The 21,266-nt window shown below is 26.2% G+C and overlaps 1 protein-coding gene across 1 annotated transcript; it reads left to right on the forward strand.

Annotated features, from left to right (window-relative positions):
- The first annotated feature begins 4,871 nt into the window (after positions 1–4,871).
- LOC145842995 (uncharacterized) lies at positions 4,872–17,915 on the forward strand. The gene is made up of 9 exons (XM_082950465.1): positions 4,872–5,031; positions 5,243–5,498; positions 6,011–6,147; positions 6,523–6,659; positions 8,867–9,025; positions 10,209–10,285; positions 14,650–14,741; positions 14,959–15,121; positions 17,675–17,915. The coding sequence occupies exons 1-9, from the start codon at positions 4,872–4,874 to the stop codon at positions 17,913–17,915; spliced, it is 1,422 nt and encodes a 473-aa protein (XP_082806591.1).
- The last annotated feature ends 3,351 nt before the right edge of the window (positions 17,916–21,266 follow it).

Genomic DNA, 21,266 nt, shown 5'->3' on the forward strand with positions numbered 1-21,266 from the left:
AAGTTTTAAATTTTCATGTAGTATCTGGTGTAAGTTTAAAAACTACCTTTACATACGCCAAAGACCTTTTTTGCTCTTCATCGTGAGCTTCAGAGTACCTCAGAGTATCTAGCAGCTTATCGCCACTTTGTGAAACCCTATTTATTTTTTTAATATTCTTTAATATATTACGGAGATAGCACAGGCTCAGAACACCAGCCTAAAGCCACTTTTTGTAAAATAAGAACTGGTACATAACTAAAATCTTTAGTATATAGTTCTTAAGAAAATATCTATGACACTTTTTTAAACAAAAGTTACGACACAAATATTAAATAAATAATAAATCGATGAAAAAAAAAGCTTATTTTTTAAAAATATTTTACTATATAAACTTAATGCTCATAACATAACGTAACGCCTTAATTCCTTAAATCAAACTTATCTTATCATTATCATACACTCTGACCTAAAGGTTTTATAAATCGTACCATTTTCTTTTAAATTTATTGTGATGTAATATTTAAATATAATAACTGGTTTATTAAGCATTTTTTATCGTCCTTTTAAAGATTATTAATTAAATGAAAAAAAAATAGCTACCAAACTATTTAGATATTTTATTTATTAAATATATTATTGTTAATTATTTTTAAATAAGATAATACTTATGAAATCTCACATTGCTTTATTTAAATTTTTAATTTATAAATTTTTCTTTTCAAGTTTGCCTTTTGTCCATAAATAAAGAAGTTTTTATTAGTTAAAAGTTTATATCAGTATTTAAAACAGAGAACAGTTGTACGAAAAAAAAAGAAATTATATAGAAAATATTTAGATCTTTAGACCAACTTATCAATTTAACAAAATAAATTTTTTAAACTTATTTTTACAACATGTTTAATTATACTTTAATTCTTTTGCTAAATATCATGGAAATACATACATTAAAATAGTTTAAAATGACAAAAATCTATCAAGCGTTATAAAAGTCAGAGAACAATAATTATTTTAAAAACTTTCGAAAGCATTTGTTTTACGCATTTTATATTTATTTTTTACGACCCAAGACAGAAAGATAATGCAAAAGTTTAGAGGTATTTAAACCTAAGTTTATATGATGATTTTAAGTTTTATAACGTATACTGTTTATTTTGTAGGTAAATACTTAAAATTGTTACCAAGCCGTTATAAACTAATGAAAAAATCTTTTTTAATCTTAGTATTCAGTACTAAGTAATGTTAAATTTGATAACAAAATAATTTTTTTGTAAAGTATTTCATATTTTATTTATTATGAGTAACTTTTGTCAATTAAGAAACTGGTATTATAACTTTTGAAGTTTGAAAACATGCATATAACTTTTTTTTTTAATAAAACTTGTAGTAGAATATACTAGTTAGTTTTTTTCTGTTACAAATTGTACACAGCTTTAAAAACAAAGTAATATGAACAGTTGCTTTCTGAACATAATAGTATTTTTCATCTTACTTATATTTACAGTTATTCTGAATTAAACTTTTGAAAACTGTAGAAGAAAAAAGTGCCAGGAATTTTCATGTTACGTATTTAAATTAACCTCAATATTTTTTTTAATATTAGCATTATTTGTTTTAATTGCTTTAACTTTTATAGTTGTTTGTATGAACAAAAATGAAATAAAAAGTTCTATTTTGTTTTGCAGGGACTTAAATAACTTAAAAAACTATTTTAATATATATATTTTTTAATTTTGACCATTATGTTAGGAGTGGTTTTCAAACTGGTTTTTATCAGGTATTTTTGTTGTTTAAAGACTTTTTTTTAATCAAAATTAAGGTCTAGATTAGATGTAAAAGATTGTTTTTATGAAAAATTACTTCTATAACAAAAAATTATTTCTTCAAATATAGTCATGAAAATGTAGCTTTTATAGCTGAAAAGAAATCCAATGCACTTAGATGTGTAAGTTTAGTTAAAACTTGACGTGAAAACTTTTACTTTAAACTTAAAAGTTTCTAAAAAAGTATATTTATTTATAAAAGAAACTTATGCAAAGCAATAAAGTCAAATATTTTTCTTTAGGAACATAAAACGTTATTAGTAAAAAATTCTGAGAAAAGAGGAAAAAATAAATTTTAGATAAAATTTTTAGATTATAACTTTAGATTTTTGTAAACTTTTCTATTTAAATTGTTTAAACTACTCATAAATTAGTTAAAAATATTTCTAAAAGTTAATTGGAAAAAGTTTTTACAAACTTATATTATAACGGTAAAACTAAAAGTTTGCAATTCTAAGAGGATCGACAAAGTTATTGTATATTTAATTTAAAATGGTCAATGTTATGTATAATATATATATAATTTTGAAAATGTATCTACTTTTAAAGCAAAAAGCGGTTATTTTCCGCAGATATATTTTCTAAGTATTAAGTTAGACTTCAGTTTTATGCCTGACACACATAAACTAAATAGTTTTAAACTTTTTATAAAAATATTTAGGAATAGGTTCATACTTTTGTATGTCCAAAGTTTTACAGCAATTTTTCGTGTTGTAAAGCTGTGTGTAACTTTTATAGATTGTAATGTATTTAGCGCGGTAAGTAAAGAGAAAAGAAAATTACTGTTATAAATAAAGTATTTAGAATTTACGACTTAGTTGGTTACGTAAACAATATCATTATGTTTTATGGTTATAAAGTTTTTGGAAATTTATTTTTTTGAAATGCAATTTTTGTGTTTTCAACTTTGTTTTGTTTTGAGTTTTAGCACGAAAAACAAATTATTTATACATATATACGAAAAACCTTTAAATACTTTAAAATATATTTGCAACTAAATTATTCTATTTTCTTTTTTTTAAAGAAAAAAAAAGAACATTATATTAAAATCTTTGTATGAGATAAAGTTAAAAATCAAACAGTATATATAAAACAAGTTTTACATTTTATATTGATAATTTTGAATAATTATTAAATTACGAACTTAGGTTCAGTGAGTTGTTTTTTAAATATTAGTCTACAAAACAAACGGTTTATATGCATAAATATACATAAACAGCATGCTCTTAATACAAAACTGATGTGTTGTTTTTCAAAAACTGTTTGTTACTATAGAAGTTGTCTAAAAGTGAAAAACACACAGTTGTAAATTTTTTATATATTCACAAAGACTTTTGTTTTAATGTGTAAGTGCATTAAAAATGTATCACAACGCAAATCTAGCCGAAAGCACTTGGTGAAGCGGCTAGAAGTTATTCATTAGATTATGCTCGAAAGCCAGCGCTCTTAATCACATTACAAGACACACATGTGCGCGCAACATGCAATTAATCAATCTGTTATCCTTTGTATCACCAGTGCACCCAGCATACAGACTGAGAGCAAAACTTTTTTTTATTAAGCTCCAAACAAAACTCCAAACAAGCATAAGGCAGTTATTTTGTGATAGTGTTTTAGTATATTGTCTGCCACATGCTGTGTGTTTGCTAATGCTAAACGGTAATCAATAGCTGAGAACACCTGCTTTGTGACTTGCCTAACACGTAAGTTCTTCTTGTGAAAACAAAAAACAGTATATAAGTGTTTAACAATTGAATTTTTTTCAGTATAAAAGATTATAACTTTACAAAAGTAATTACTCTTTTTACTATTCGTTTTTAAAACGATGATTTTTTGAATTATTTTAGCGGTTACTGAAATAAAAAGATGTAAAAATATTACTAAAAATAAAACCAAAGTGGTAGTGTTTTAGCGTTTAAGCGTGAAATAAGCGTAATTAAATAAAAACAACGCGGCACAATGAAGTTCTTTGATGTGAAAAACAAGAAAGAGATAAGCGACATGTGTGAAGCTCGAATTTAAGATTGCCTGCTTGACCCCTGATCTCTTGCCGAGTGAAAAAAGGGTCGTCCGCGACCCGCATAATTCTTGGTCGGTTGACCCCGCTCGCAAAGCAAAGCTAACAGCAAAGCGCTTGCTTGCGCGATGGGAATTTCTTCAAACAGCGGCTTCGTTTCAAAGTGGCGATAAGCTGTTACGGGCGAAGCTGTGTCGAATGCGCGCACAAGAACATACGGTGAACAAAAATGCTTAACTGCTTCACACGTACCTTCGCAAAGTGTAATGAGATCAGTTCAGCGAAAATCTCAGCCGAGGGATGAACGCCCAGCCTAGCTTCGATCGCAGAAAGGTTTAAGAGAAAAAGCAATTTGTTTGAGCGGTTGAGGAAATCTAGCAGTTAACTTAAGAGCCGCTGAATCGATCTGTTCGCAACAGAACTTATTTACAAGCTTAGTCCATTTCGTATATTATAGACGGTGTAGATAAGGACATTTTGCATGATCGATTCGAAAGCTGATTCAATTATTTATCAGATAATTAAATGCCTACCTAGTATTCTCTTCTCCTATTTTTTTCCTTTTTTTTTTGTTTTCGTTGAGGATGTTTTTTATAAAACAAAACGAATTTTGACTAGTGTTAGACTTATTGTAGACAAGTTGTTAATAAAAAAGTGCTTATGTTGACTTCAGAAAAAACTAAAATCAAAGAAAAAAATCTCAATATTTTGAAAGTCTTTATTCTAATGCTGTTTTGAACTTTGTAAAGCTTTTTATAAAAACTAAGTCGTTTTTGCATAGATAAAAGTTTACCGAACAAGTAAACATTGACTTCTACTTAGCAGCTTTGCTTTTTTCTCTTTAAATTAGTGAGATTTCTCAGTTTCAATAAGCATTTAAAGCGAAAGAAAAATGGTGCATTTTCATTGTATTTACGTTTTGTTAAGTTTCGTTGAAAATTAAAGAATTGCATAGTTTTATATTTTTTCATTGATTAGAGTGCATAAAATCATTAAATCAACAAAACTCATAATTTTATTTTAGATACAGCATTTTTTACGTATTTTGTAAAATGACAAGTATTGATAAACAAATAAAGCAAGAAGGCTTAATGTCATCTAACGCAAATGCATTTTCAATTGCTTCGCTAATTGCCAAGCCTAAGCTGAAAGAAACAAACGGCAACAAGATGAAAATTGAAAGTAATGATTCAATCGAATCAGACAAAACCGGTGAGTAGTTTTGTTTGAATTTTGAGTAGTTTTGTTATATTTTTTATAACAATGTATTTGTATTCATTAAAAACGAAAACTCCACTACATTAGTCATTACTTTAATAAATTGCAAACCAAATCATCTGTTTCATACCATATTAGCAAACTATGGTTTAGTTTTTGCATTGATATGCAACAGTAAACTCTATCACTATCTAAACTGAAACAGACTCAACAAAAACAACGTCCATGTCACCCAACAACACCAACACCTCAGCGACTTCGAGCGAGAACAACGACAAAGTTGGCGGGGCGCAGCACGCGCAAAACCAGCAGACGACTGTGAGCTCGTCAAAGCAGCTGCCACCATCTTTCGAGCCCTGTCACGCCTCGCTGAAGGACGTGGAGTGCGTGTTGGAGACCAAGGAGCTGTGGAAAAAGTTCCACGAGCTCGGCACCGAGATGATCATAACGAAGTCTGGAAGGTAAAAAATGAGTTGTTGTGCAAAGAATTTAGATTGTTAGTAAAATTGAAATTTAAACTCCAAAAACAAACTGTTTGCACTATTTTGAAAACAAGGTTTAAAAAAGAATATAAATAATCAATACGCACCCTTATGTCCTCAATTTATTCTCAACGGCTAGAACAATCACAGTTTTCTAATGACGGTTTTTCATTAAAGTTTAATTTTGTTAAGTGGCCAATTTAATCAGCACCTAACTGTGGATGACGAAGTAGAGAAAAGCTGCTATCAATTGGGATGATATAAAAGATCTGAAAGCAATAATGAATCGATAATCTGTCTTAACTAGTTTTTTTATTATTTTCTTTTAACAGCCTTAAAGCTATAGAGGCTGTTGTGAAAAAAAATTTTTTTATACAGACTGTTATTTGGTAAAACTTGCAAAAATAGTTTAATACTTAGTTTTTATTTTTGAAATATTTTTACTAAATTATTTTTGACAATTTTTTTTTAATGTTTACATATACACATAGGAGAATGTTTCCAACTGTTCGAGTATCTTTCTCAAAATCGCAGTCATCAAGTAAATATATAGTTGTCATGGACATTGTTCCTGTTGACAACAAAAGGTACAGGTACGCTTACCACAGATCGAGTTGGCTTGTAGCTGGTGAGTTACGTTTGCAAACATAAAAAGTAAAATATTTTTTTTGTTAACCCCTTCAATTAAACAAGTAAGATAATAAGTATTAAAATTTAAGTAAAGTCTATTTTTCTTCATTAATTAAAAGAAAAGACTAAACTAACTGTGGAATTTTTTTACTTGTTACCAAAAAGCTTTGTATGTAATTACAAAGTGTTTGAACAAGTGCTGATATCATCAAAGTCACGTTTTATAAAAATAACTAAAGAGTAAGGCAAACTTAAAATAGAAAACAATTAACACATAAGTACTTTATAAATCAAACACTGCAATACATGCCGAAAGTATGTTTTTAAACCTTTGACTGAGTTTTTCTTCAACAACTTTTTTTTTTCAATCAAGGAAAAGCCGACCCTCCGATGACTCCGTCTCTTTACGTGCATCCCGACTCGCCGCTGAACGGAAATCAGGTTTCGAAGCAAATGTGCTCATTTGAAAAACTCAAGCTCACCAACAACGATCTCGACCAAAACAGCCACGTGAGTTAAAACTAAAAAGTATCTGATAGAATAAACACAGTTTCGGCATGCCTGCCAACTACGACTGTTTTGCTATTGGTGTATTCTAGGTATTCACTTCAAAAAGCAAACTTCAGGATTACTAGTTTTCAATTATGAATTTTCATTATAAAACAGACAAGTAAATAAACATATATAACTTCTGTTTTCATATCTATTATCTATACAAGTTAAAACAAAACACATTTACTTCTTCTACTTAAATGTTTTGTATCATAACCGTATCTTAAGAAATGTTAACAAACAATTACAGATCTTGCAGTAGAAATGCTTTTAAAACAATTGTATTAAGTAGGTAAACACTGTAATAGCAGTTTGATTAAAAATTATTTATTTTTTAGCAGGTTTCTTTACTATAGTATTTGTCTTAGAGCCATTGTCCTGTTTTAGTTTCGGTTAACTTCATTAACGAGTTTTAAAATAAGTAAACTTTCAAAATTTACACTATCTCACTTACAACTTAAAAAACACAATAAAACTTAAGCTGCTTAATTAAAATAAAATGTGCATTAGAAGCTAATCGAGTTTGTTTTAAGTTTTTTAAAATTTAATTCTATTTTTAAATTTTTGTTACTTTTTGTCTTGTTTTTTTAATAATTAATCTTAGTTGATGATATTTTAATACAAAAATTAAAGTTTATTTATGTACAGTTTTGAAAGCTAAGACATATCCAAAAAATTTTTGTCTTCTCCAATTATCAAGATCAATTAATTTTATTGTTAAGCTTTACTTGCAGTTTCGTGTTGCAACTCAACTAAGTTTTAATTATAAGCTTAATAACAAAACTAATTGCTAAAAATACTTTTAGTTGAAAGTACTTTAGAGTAAACAACTTTAACAATATAAGATTGATAAAGATTACTATAAAACATAAAACAATCTTTTGTTTTGTAATGTGATGCTAATTGTAACCAGATGATGAAATAAGTGTAAAAAACTTTAAAAAACAATTTAAATGTTAAGAAAAAATTACCTTTAAACATCTTTTTTTCTTATTAATTGGATGTCAATAGCATAAGTTAAAGTAAAACGATTACGTAAACTGGTAACAAAAACTAGCTTAAATGAATTTAACATGTAAGAACCTAGAATATTTTAGATATTAAAGCTTGATTTTTGTATAATTACTGAAAACTTTTTTCATCACAAACTAAAAGTATTTTTTTCTTAAAAATTAATGATATCGTGCTAAAAATTATAAAAGTACCTGTTTCAAATAGAAGTTGAAAAAGTTGTGACTAATAATATTTTAATATACAATATAAGAGAATTCGTTTATAAAAAAATTAAATAGTTTCGGTTAAAAAATAAAGTTTTAAAGTTTGTTTTATCAGAACTTTTTTAACCAGTAATAAACCGTTTAATAGTTTTAAACTAAAAGTTTAACCAACTTATAGAAACTAAAGGTTTTGACAGCTTTTAAACTAGCAAAGTAGAAACTAGAAATTATACTTGTATACAATCATCGACTTTAGATGATTACTAAAGGCTTTCATGTTTTTTTAGTATTTGCCTTTTATTGAAGTTTAAATAAAGTTTTGTTTTTCAAAATATTTTACTTTTTTACCTTTTTAAAATAGTTATAGTTGGAAAAAGTTTAATTATCGAAACTTTTTAAAGTCTGTATAATTTAATATTCGAAGTTAAACTATAAAGGACGTTTTTTCATATTGCTAAGTTCTTGAAAGTGAACTTATAAAACTTTTAAGTATGTTTTAAAATTTATCTATGTAAGTGATAAACTAAAAGTTGTTAATTTGGTGTCAACAGTTGGAATCAAAACAACTTTAAACAGTTTAGAGTCTGCTTCTTGAATATAGAGTTACTAGTTAAACTAATGTTTAATTTTTGTAAAGTTTTATTTTTTACATAAACTTTAAATAACTTATGATACAAACACGCCTTTAGTATGAAAAATAATTACTTAAAGAAATTCAGTAACATGAAGTAATGATAGACTTTATCTAAAGAATAGATAAGTGTTGAAATTGAAACAAGTTCTCAAACGCTTTCTATAATTATCACAAGTACTTGATTAATTACCTTACAAATTCAACAACTTGTTGTTTATCAATTATATTTGTACTTATTCATAGTTGATATTTATGACATAATCCAAGACTATTAATTTCTTGACTTATTTTTTAGTTTGTTTGTTGTTTTTTAGATGATTCTAAACTCAATGCACAAGTATCAACCTCGAATACATTTAATCCGACAAGACGGAGAGCTGGTAGATATGAAAAATCTTAAAACAACTCAATACAAAACGTTTATTTTTCCTGAAACACAGTTTACTGCAGTTACTGCTTACCAAAATCAACTGGTTTGTTTTCTAATAATGAACCTATTTGTGAGAAAAACAGTTTATAGCTTAAGATTCGAAACTTATGTCTCGACTTTCATACAGTTGAAATTAATCGTAGTTATTTTAGTTTGTCATAAATTTTATTCTACATAGCAAGTATAACATTCATATTAGTACTTACAAATAAACTAAAAATTTTGGACTATCTAATAAATTTGCTAAAATGTTTTTTGTATTTAACTTGGCAAGTTTACTTGAATGTTCTTAATGATTATAAAAAATTAAAAAAACTAGACTGATGTTAATTCGTACTGATATTTCTAAACTGTTTTGTTTAAATGTGTTTTAAGTAACTACAAAAATATGTAAACAAATTAAGATGTGTTTAGCACTATATTGTAAATAAAAATATCTATACAAAAATAATATAACTATAGTTTCTAATTAGTATAATAGTTATCAAATATTTACTATTTTTCCTACATTTGTAAAATGGCGTGATTATTTGCAGGTTTTTCATTAATTTATTTTAGCAAACAAACTTAAGTAATCTTAAAACTGCGTTTGCACATTGCTAGTATTTAAGCTAAACTAGTATATATCTGTTTATAAAAATAAAAGGTAGTTATATAGCATAAGAGGTAAAGTATAAAAGAAAGATAAAAGGTAAAAAAGCAGTTGATTATAAGTATTTTAAACAAAACATATCATATTTGATTGTTGAACTTATCAAAACAATCTTAAACTATATAGCTAAAACTATAACCTTTTAAGAATAAGTAAGTTTAAATCTAAGGCTTCAAAGATCAGAAATCGAAAAAATATGAATATTCTTACTAACGGTAGGGAATATTATATACATACAGTTTTCTTTAAGCTTTGTTATAATTTCTGTTAAAAACTAACAAAAAACAATTTGAATTTTATTTCCTTTACAATTTTTGGTTTTCTGTTAAGTTCTTAAAGTTAATCGAATCAATGCACACTTTAAACCGATACATTATCTTTTAACTCCTAACAGAAAAGAATCAATAAAATAACTTAAAGAAGTCAGGAATTTATATTTACTGCGTGTAGGGGAAATAAATACGAGCAATAATAACGCGTGCTGCTGTTTTCTCGCGATATTTTAAACGTTTCGCTTATCGCTAAATCACTTTAAGTTGTCCAATAAATCTGAATATTCCATCACTAACCACAGATAACTCGCCTGAAAATTGACAGCAACCCATTTGCCAAAGGCTTCCGCGACTCGAGCAGAATGAACGATTTCGAAAGGTGAGCTTTTTTTTTTGAGTTGCGCAGACATTTTAGAAAAATAAGATCAAAAATAAATAAAAGCTGCTTCTTTATGACGCTCGCATCTCATAGCGTTGTCTTTGACGCGTCACGACTCTCCCTTTCTCGTGTCGGCGCATGACTGTGACAAATATTTCGCCGCGCTAAATAGCAGTGACGAGAAATTTGCCATTGGAATCGGCTTTTGCCACGCGCTCCCACTGCGACGAGGTGCTGCTGCTGCATGGGGCGCTATCAAATTGACACGGATGGCGTTAAAACGTTTATTGATTGCGCACGTCGTTGCCAGGTTTTCACAGCAAATTTGCTGAGCTCATCGGTGTGGGGGGTTCTTCTTAATGCTGAGAAGCGCAATTGAAAGCCGAGCTGCAGGGAGGAAGCCGGGCTGGCTCGCTGCCTTCAGCATCATATTTTGCTAAATTGCTTTTACATATTTTGCCTTCATCGAAGAAACTGATAGCATGCGTAGAAAGTTTTAGTGAAAATTAAATGCCAACTTATTATTGAGCTTTTTAGTTTATTAAAGCATTGTTTTTCAGTTTTGTTTAAATCTAATTAGTTGTTAAACTTAAGAACGGATTGAAATAATTTTTTCTTGCGTTAGGTAAATGTAAAACTGTTTGTGTAGTTTATTTTTCTATAAAACTTTAAATTTAGTTTAGCTCGCTTTTATAGACAAGTAATTAGTTAATAAACCTAAGTATCAGTACATACGTTTAAAATAAAAGTTAAAGAAATTTTAATATACACAGCCATTGATTATTTATTTTTCTTTGCTATAAACTAGAAAAATAAGCTTTTAAATTTTTAAAAGAAACATAAACCTTTAAAAAATACTCTAAAATTCTTACCAAAATACAATTGTTTTAAAACTAATTCTTAAAGCAATATAAAAATTTAAAAGAATAAAAAATTGACATTAAGTTGTTTTTTCTGAAAAAAAGTTAACTAAAGTATTTATACGAGATAAAGTGATAAAAATAGTTTAAAAGTTTAACAAAAACCCATTTTTTCATCAATTTAACAGACGTTAATTATTATCCATAAAAACCTTATAGACCATGAAAAAATTATATATGTATTTAATACAAAGCCTGCATGAGTTTATGAAAACTCCTTTATAAAACTTTTGTTTCTTAAATTTTTACACAGATAATTCAATTAAACTGAAAAAATAAAACTTGTAAAAAATAAAATAACATTAATATTTATCATAGTTTTTTTTTTAAGTATGACTGTCTACACATAAAAGTTATTAAAAACTTTTATAAGTTTTAGATTCTTACGGTTAAATTATAAGATTTATTGTTTGAATCTATGTGTATAATGTTTACTGATTAAAAGTAAACTTTGTAAATGTTAAGATACAATTAAAAATTTTATTATTTTTTCAAACGGATTTAGAACAAACTAACTTAAGGTTTCAACTTATATTTTAATCTACATCTTAATCTTCATGATTAATCTACATCTTCTAATTTTAAACACAATTTTTTTTTTTTTGTTTATAACTATAAATTACAGTTGCTTTAATTTATAGCTTTTAATTAGCATATAATTTGTAAAATGACAAAAGATAAACTATAAATTTTTTTAAGTACATATGTCTACATCGATGGCTTCAGTAAATTTTGGCGATGAAAATATATAACTATTGTAATTTAAACAGCTAGCTGTTTTACATGCTATAAAAAATTAAATTTCAAAACTTTAATTTTGTTTGTTTTTCGTTTAACAACAAAAATAAGGAATAATAATTAAATTTGTGATAATAACTTGATGTCTATAGAACAACCAATATTTCTTAGTTTCTATTGATCACATTAAAACGTCTAAAAATACATTAAGGATTGCATAAACTTTAACTTTTGCACAAATGCAAAGATAATTTGATAAGAACTGCAGTTCAGTACCAGAAAAACTTTGAATACATAAAACAAAACTTCAAGACTTGCAAAAAGAAACACGGATTAAAGCAGCAATGTCAGATTAACTGTGAATTTGTGTCACATTTCAATACATGTGCGTGAAAATGCTTGCCATCGTAGGCAGCACAAGTCAGAGGCTAATTAGTGGAAAAGTCTCCAGGAAAAGCCGCTTGCCACTTAATCGCTTCAGATGCTCGCAACTTGCACTTGATTTAGCAATTAGCTGAAGCATGCGCGCACAGCAAACTTCCGATTTTGTTCTTTTGTCTTGTTTTGCGTTTGAAAATTTTTCCCAAAGGACGCTTCATGGGGTCGGTTTCTTGACAGACAAAAGACGTTAAGACAAGTTTTGCGCTGTTGCCTCTGCAGACGACAGTATCACTGGGGAGGCGCGCAAAAAGAGTTCGCACACCTCAAGCCAAAGTGACAACCCATAATTAAATTAGGATTTGAAAGGGTTTCTCTGAACAGTCCTTAAACTCGATTTTAATGTTCTTGTCGGCTGCATCTTAATCAGCCAAACAAACGAAACGATGAACATTACGATAGCATTTCAAGTTGACATCAAAAGCCTTAGAAAGGTTTATTGATTTTCATTGTGTATTTTCTTCTGGTTTAATCTTAACTCGGTTAGTACATATCACGCCACGGGTTGCTCCCACGGCGCTATTTTGAAAGAAAAAAAAAACTGCAACAAACGCAGAAGAAAGTTCTCGTCGCCAACTTTTAACTCGATTTCAAACGGACCACAACGCCAGCAAACTTAAAAGACGTGTAATACCATCTGGATTTATCGCAACAAGTTGAAACGCTGCAGTGAGTAAAGTGCATCGGCACAACTGCTATTTCCGCTCGGTGTTTATCTTTTCACTTAATAAAAATATTGAGTTTCAAACGTTGCTTCGTTTCAATTCACTTTTGAAAATAGACTTTTCCTCGATAGTGTTTCGTATTTATTTTTACGAAGTTTGAGTTTGATTGATATAATTAAAAATAAACGTGGCGTTAAGATTTTCAACACCAAAATCTTGGAGTAATTTGTAGGAATAGAAATGGTAATATTTACTTGTATAAAAAAAAGAGTTTTGAAGTTTTTTATTTCTATGCTAATCTATTTTTCTAATAGTTTTATGTACTATTTTAAATAAAATTAAAGAGATTAAATAATATTTCTCACTTATGTTTTTTAGAAATTTTAAGAATTATAACAATTGGAGATAACAATCAAGACTTCATTTTTTAATATTTTTCACCTAAACTGTTTTAGTACAATAAATTTCTTAAACTGTTCTAAAATGCACTGAAACATTGTTTTAACTTATACTTAAAAATAGTATTGTTTACAAACAAAGTTTATAAAAAAAAACAAATTTTACTACATAAGTTAATTTTAAACGTCTTTTTATGTAATGTGGTTAAGCTAATAAGAAATATATATGCTCATCCTAATTTACCATAAAAGTCACGTAAATAATTTAATAAAGAATACTTAGTATACCTTATACGTGTTTTCTTCTTAAGTCTTAATGTTTACCAAGTGATATAAACTAAAGAACTAGCCAGCTGTTCTTTAACAATTAAAAAAAAAGCTATAAAAATACTAATTATTCTTAGATTTTTTACTTACCATATTTTATTTATCGACAAACATTCTTTAAAAACAAAAAAACAAAACTTCTGCACATTTAAATAAGCAAGTGTATTATTTAAGAAACACTGTCATGAGCAACTACTGGGGGTGGGACGTTTTAAGACGGCGTACTAGATGTAGAAAAATGCAATCCTTGGTGGGCCGGAGCGTTTCAATTTCATTTAGTTCACAAATTACTCGATTAACCGTTTTATTTTATGTGTTTTTTACAATATCTAATATAAGTTACGAAAAACTTGTCTAAGACCTTGTTTTTCTGCTCTTCATTTCAAATACCAGAAAATCTAGTTTAAGATTCAAAATTTGCTTTAGCTTAGACTTTGTAAATATTAGCGGACACGTCCTTTTCAATCTGTGGACCGTACGTTGCCCACCCCTAGTCTATACATTACTTACTAAAAAGATGAAGTTTAAAAATTTAGTAAAAACCAAAGATAATACCTTAGTATTGAAAGACCGACATTTCTGTTTAAAGTTTTTTATACCTGTAGCAAAAAATTGTTCAAAAATGCATTTTCTATAAAAACTTTAATATTCTGTTGTTACAAAACTTGAGTTTGAGTACAGTTAAATTTCAAACTTTTAGTTTTATTTACAAAGTAATTTACGTTTCCGAACATACTTCCGAACTTAATTTTGAAGTTGTATGGTAAGTAAGTAATTTTTAATAAGTAATAAGTAAAATTTTTAAACGTTTTGAAATTACAAATTGAAATTTGACTTTGTTGTTTGTTGCGAACTTTAAAAAAAAACTTTATTTAAAGAGACCCGATTGAAGGAATTCTATCAGAATCGAGAATAGTCCAACCCACAACTGCTGCTGTGAGAAGATTGTTCCAAGAAAACCCTGATAGAAGTTTAACATGTTCTATTATAACATTATAAAATTTCAGAATCATATACGACCTTAAACAAAAAATTACAATTTAATTCTACAAATAGAATACATGTAAACTATCAATTTGAGATATTCAAAAATATCAAAATAAAAACTCTTATGGTTATCATACTTCTACTAAGAGTTCTTATTTTTTGTTTTGTTTTATCAAATACATTGTATTTTTCTACGGTAGCTGATGAAGAAAGCAAGATGCTTTTTCAATCTCAAATGAACGCATCCAAAGACAACCAGGTACAGCAGTCTTTTGCGCAAAACTTTGCTGCTTTAACTCGCTTCAGCAACACAAACTCATCTAACTTGTTGATGATGCCGTACAGACTGCATCCGAACTTTTCGTAAGTTTTCGCATTTGGCTTTATGATCTTATTGATTTAAGTTTTTCTGAATTATAAGTATCGTTGTAATTTGGTTTTAGTGATTATAAAGGTGAAATATATTAAAGTACTTTAAAAATATACTTGTTATATTTAAGATTTAGAGCAAATCGTTTTTACCTATAAATTTAAAAGACAACAAATTTAGAAGAATAAGTATAGTCTAGAATTGAATTTGTGTAGCTCAGTTGGTCGAGTTTGATGATGACTAGTTTTAATTTAAAGGTTTCTTGTTTAAAATTTCATTATTAGACCTTTTAAATACTAATTGCTAGTTTTTCTTAACTTTATCGAAAAGCTTTACTTGTTTAAATATAGTTTTTTACTACTAAATGAGTTCATACTGTTTTAATAATAAAGTTAAAACTTTTTGTTTATTGAAAAAAGTATAAGTTAATATAAGGTTTTACGATTTAAATAAACATGCTTATAATTGTCTAAAACTACAGTGGTTACATTAATATCTTTTTATGTTTTTTCTTTGAAACAAATAAAAAAAATTTAAGTTAAACTCACAACATAAAAACATTTTAAAAAGTGAAGATTATGAAACTAACAAGAAAAGTTCAAAAAAGCTTATAATTTTTTTGAATTTAATAAGATATACAATTAAAAAAGTCTAGTCAAGGTAATAATATTTTATAAATTAGAAATCTTAATTATTATTATTACTACTTTTATTCATAAACTTATAGAATTTAAAATTAACTTACAACTTTGATTAGTTTTAAATCTTTATTTTGTTTGTCGGGAAATAAAAAGGTTTTTATTAACAATTTAATCTAATAAAATACATTCTAAGGGGTAAACTTTCTAAAAAACAACAAAAAATTAGTAAAAAATACGTACAAGTATCTAAAGAAAATTATTAGTATCTTAAGAAAAATCTATATAAGCTAAGTTTAAAAACTTATAAAATCATACTATCAAAGTGTTAAAACATTTCAAAACGTTTCTAGAAAAAATGAAATATGTACAAGAAGTATAACGAGTTGTTTTACATTGTATTTAACTTTTTATTAAATGAAAGAGTTTAACTTAAAGTAATTAACTAACTATTTTCTTACATTTATTTTTTTTTAATAAAATCACTGTTGGTAAAAGTACTATAATGTGGTAAAATTAATATTTTTCTACAAAATACTGTTATAGAATAAAAAAAAAAATTTTGCTGTTTTAAAAACACAATTGACTTACATTTTGTGGCCACGGTAATCACAGCAGAAAACATATGTTTGAAAGTGTAAAAAGTCGGATTAGATTACAGCAGCTACTTGTACTAAGTTTTCATTTAAATTAAATTTATTTTTTATTTAAATTCATACTCACGCGTTAGACATTTTGAAGTATATTTTCTCACTTTTAAAGTATTTTTTTGCTACGAGTAACTTCTTGTAAAACTTTGACTTTTTGTTTTTTTTATTAATATTTTGTACTTAAAACTAGCTTAAGAGAAAAAAATCTTACCACATATTATATAGTAATTTTTTTTTTGTATTTTCTATAGACTTTAATTATAATCAGATATAAATTTATGTAGTAACAGCTCGTAGCTAAAATATATCACTTTTAATCAAGCATGTGAAACCAATAAAATATGTCATTTGATAATAAACTTTTTTAGTAATATTTACAGAAAATAAATGTTTTTTGCAAAAGTTACTTCGAAGTATCAAAAAAATTTAGCCAATAACATTAAGACCAATTAAAAACAGTTCTTCTTTAAGTTTGTTACAGAAAAGTTTTGTTCGTTGAAAATTCTTTAAAAAGTGTACAAAATTTCGTCTGATTTTATATTAAAAGTAAATTAAAGTAGTTTTTTTTAAGAATTTTAAAGAAAAGTTTTTAATTGTACATAAAATAACTGATAATTTTTTAATTCAAACAGCTTAGTGTTGCCGTAATTTTCTTAATAATTTGCTGAAAAATATTGTTAATAGTTCTAAAATAATAAACTTTTATGAAAGCAAGATTTTTCAACAGTTGTTTTATGAACAAAAACATCACTTAAACTTCTAAAAAAAATTTTTTTTGAAAACAAGGTGTGTAGTGTGTACATAAAAATAAAAGATTTTCAAATTAATAAAGATATATAGTAATTAATTTAAAATAACTACGTGACAATAATTTATTAGATTAAACAACAAAATAGTTATGTTTTTTACTTACAATTATTAAGATTATATTCTGTTTAAATACAAACTAAAAAACTACATCAAAGATTTAATTAATATTATAACACACGAAGAAGCAGTAAATTACAATTCTATATGTATACATAGATTAAAGTTATGTTAACCTTTTCGATTTAATTTAGTTTGAAGCCATCTGAAAAAAACCTTATTTATGATCATACTGGTTCTAATGTTTGTCTGTACTGCTTTCTAATCTTTGTTGTGTTTTAACTTATTTAAAAATTTTTGTTTTGTAATTTACTGGGTTGATTAAAATACTTTTTCTAAACTTTCACTAAAAAGAACAACAAAACCTTATTACTAATTTACTTAACTATAGGTCAGCTTTCAATTTCTTACCTTCGTTTCAACAAAACCAGCAACAAAGAGTGCCGGTCGCTCAGCAGCAGTCCAACATACAGGCGGTGGCGAATGCAATTTCCAACTACCACCGCATCCTGAGGAGGTTCCACCCCTACTTTGCGGCAGCCTCCGGATCGTCCACTTTCGTCGCAAACAGCAGTCTGACTAACCGCTACTCCCTGAGAAATTTTAACTGCAGCAAGCCTAAAAAAGAATGAGTTTAAGTACGTAGGTAAACTTTAGTTCACCCCTTTTTTATTTTTTGTTTTCTACGGCATTACGAAAAATCAAAACGTTCTAGGTTAAATAAAAAGGATTTAGGAAGTCTACTTATTTGTTTCTTACAGAAATAGAATTTAAACATTTGCATATTGTAAGGCTTGTGATGTTAATAGTATTAATTATTGCACATAGTTAAACTACAACGCACAAAAAAATTTAATTAAAAAAATTATTGAATTGAAAAGTATCTATCATAACTAAAGTTTTTACTTTAAAACAATGTTCAAGCTTCTATAAAATTGAAAACACTACAATGTTTTTATGCTCTAAGCACTTATGTAATTGAAGTACAAACGAAAGCATCTTCAAGCTGCTTATCTTTTTATGTTGCGATTGTTTTGTTTTTTATAAACAATTTTTTTGAAAATAAGTTAATTTAAAGACCGTTTTTTTATACCTACACATTTACAGGCAGTATATATCCTTTAATATCTTCTACTGCTAGTATGATTTTTATAACTTGTAGAAAAGTTCCACAATAAAACTTTCTTTGTATGATTCTTTTACAACTTTTACTTGTAGACAATTTAATCAAAACTAGCTTAGTTAGTTTAAAATTATACTTTTTCAAGAGTTTATTCTAAAATACTCTAAAATATTGGTTGTAGTTAAATTTACTTCTTTAAAATATCCAATACTCGATTTTTTTGTTATACTACTTTATCTAAATAATATTAAAACACTAAATGTATCTGTTTTAACTAGTTTTATGAACAACTTTTCTAGTTTTTTTTTATAAAAACGACTGCATACATTTCATATTTTATTTCTAATCTTTTATAGTAATTTATTACTAGTTTAATTAGTTAACTTAAGTTAAAAACTTATTAAAAATTGCTTAGTGTTTTTATGTTGATTTTAAAATCTCAAATGTATATTTTCGAACTATTCTTTTAAATTTTATCTTACTATGACTTTAAGGTGTTTTATTTTTGTTTATTTTGAAATTTTTGTAAACAAAGTACTATAATATATCAAATATAAAAACAAATATAACTTGTAATTTATAAGTAACAGTAATTTTAAAAAAGAAATAAAGTTTTAATGATGTTTATAAAACACATAACTGAGTAAAAACAATAAATAAGCTTCTTTGAATAAAATACTTAGACAATATAAACTTTTCTTACTGATTAAAAATAAGACAGAAAAGTTTTATCACATTATCTTGTTAATTTTACTTGAAAGCCTACATATATTACCATTTAATGCTCGAAAGTACAGTAAACTTAAATAAGCATTTTTAGTGTATGTATTGAAATGGTTTTTTTGTATAGTTTTAGTAGCTAAAATTAGTTAAAAAACCTAATTATTTTTAAATAATTAACGGTTACGATCATATGCTCAAAAAGCTGTAAAAACTTAAAGTGTTTATACTCTAAGTTACAAGCTTTAGGACACACATGATACTATTTTGGTTTCAACACAACTTAGTTTTTGTTTTTACTTTCAGTACTATCAGTAATTTCAGATTAATGAATAAATTATACAATAAAAAACAAGTATCTTACACAGATTTTACAATTTACTGAGCCTTATAAGGTTCATTAAATGTTATCAATCTAAAATACTTAAAGTGTTTTTTATAAGTTTAACAACTTGAGTAAAATATAATTATACAAATCATAACTAGAAAACCGAAAGTAAAGCTGTACTACAAATTTAGTCGTGAAGTTTTCTATACATTATTTTATCTTTAGTCATACTTAAAGATGAATTTTTATTTGTGGTTCTTCCTAAAAAAATATGTATAAATTGCTTTCTATAGAAATTATTTTAACTATGATCGGTAGCTGTGCACAAAATTCACTTTAGTTGTTTAATAATACCAAAGTTTGTTTACCAAAAGTTAACATAATAAAAGAATATCTTATTAATAAAGTTATACTCGTAACCAATCAGTAGAGATTAGAAGTTTATAGCAAAACGAAAGTTTTTATCGGAAGAAAATATTCAATTTATAATGTAAACTAATGTATCAAATTAAACAGAAAATAAAAAAATAAGTATGTGTTATTGTACAAAACACAAAACAAACAAATAAAAAGCTTCCAGATTAGAAAAATAAATTACTTGTGTAGAAAAGAAAAGTTTTGACAAAATTTATTTTTTGTTTATATCTAGTATTTTGTTAATTTTATTTTTTAAAAGTATGAAAAATACTTTACGTATGTAGACAAATTATACAAATACTTACATGTGTAAAGAGTTAAAAATGTAAACTATTAATTATAAGCTAATTTAAACTACTGTTCAGGTTCACTTTCTGTAGATAAATATAAAAACAAAACTTGTTATTTGAGCTTATTGGAATTTAAAGAAATAAGAAACTGAACAAGTATACCTTAATTTTATTTATTACATTTCGTAAGTTACTGGTTTAATTTTCATCTACATGTTTAATTTTTTTTAATTTTACAGAAATTTTTTTCAGAAAAACATGATAGAAAAAAAAAGCTGTTTATAAATAATCTGTTTGTTAGTAACTTAACGAACTTTTTTAACTTTGACGAACTTAAACTTTTAAATTCATTTTACTTGGTTAAATTACTGCTACCAAAAATTAAAAGATTAAAAAATTCGATTCTCAACATAAAGTTTTGATAATAAGCTTACATATTTAAAAAGATATTTTTCATATTAAGGGTATAGGAAACTTTACACTATTTTGCCTTAAAAGTGTATTGCATTACATACCAAAATTATCAAAAAACAACATGATATCTTAATCTTTTATAAATATATAACTTTTTTCGATAAACAACTTTATACTAACTGTTTTGCACAAATTTTTTTGTTTAATATCAACTAAAAAAAATGTTATGTTAGTTAAACATTTATACCATATATGAAATCAAAATCTGCTGTATTTTTAAAGTAAAAATAATACAAATTTTGTCAAAAAAAAAATATTTTTATTTATTTTTATTAGTTTTTTATTTATTTTAAGTCTATACAATTCAGAAAAACACACAAGGTAAAAAAATTTAAATTAAAATGAAACTATGTAACATGTTAAGATTCTACTAACAATTTAAGTAAAAATTAACTATGATACACTTCGAGAACTTAGCCATAGTTTTGTTAGATGTTTAATAATAATTAAATTTAAGACTGGTAATTTTAATATAAAAGTTCTAAAAACTTTTAAAATTAATTACATGCTTTTACTCAGAAAAAAGCTATTACGAGCAAAAAAAAATCGCTTTTTAATTTACCAACTTTTTTTAAAGTTAAGCTTGAAATAAATTCAAATAAAAAGTTTTAAAGTTTATTAACTTGTAACG

Source organism: Thalia democratica, chromosome 8 (assembly GCF_965202585.1).
Source record: "Thalia democratica chromosome 8, ktThaDemo2.hap1.1, whole genome shotgun sequence".
In the NCBI taxonomy this organism is placed as follows: domain Eukaryota; kingdom Metazoa; phylum Chordata; class Thaliacea; order Salpida; family Salpidae; genus Thalia; species Thalia democratica.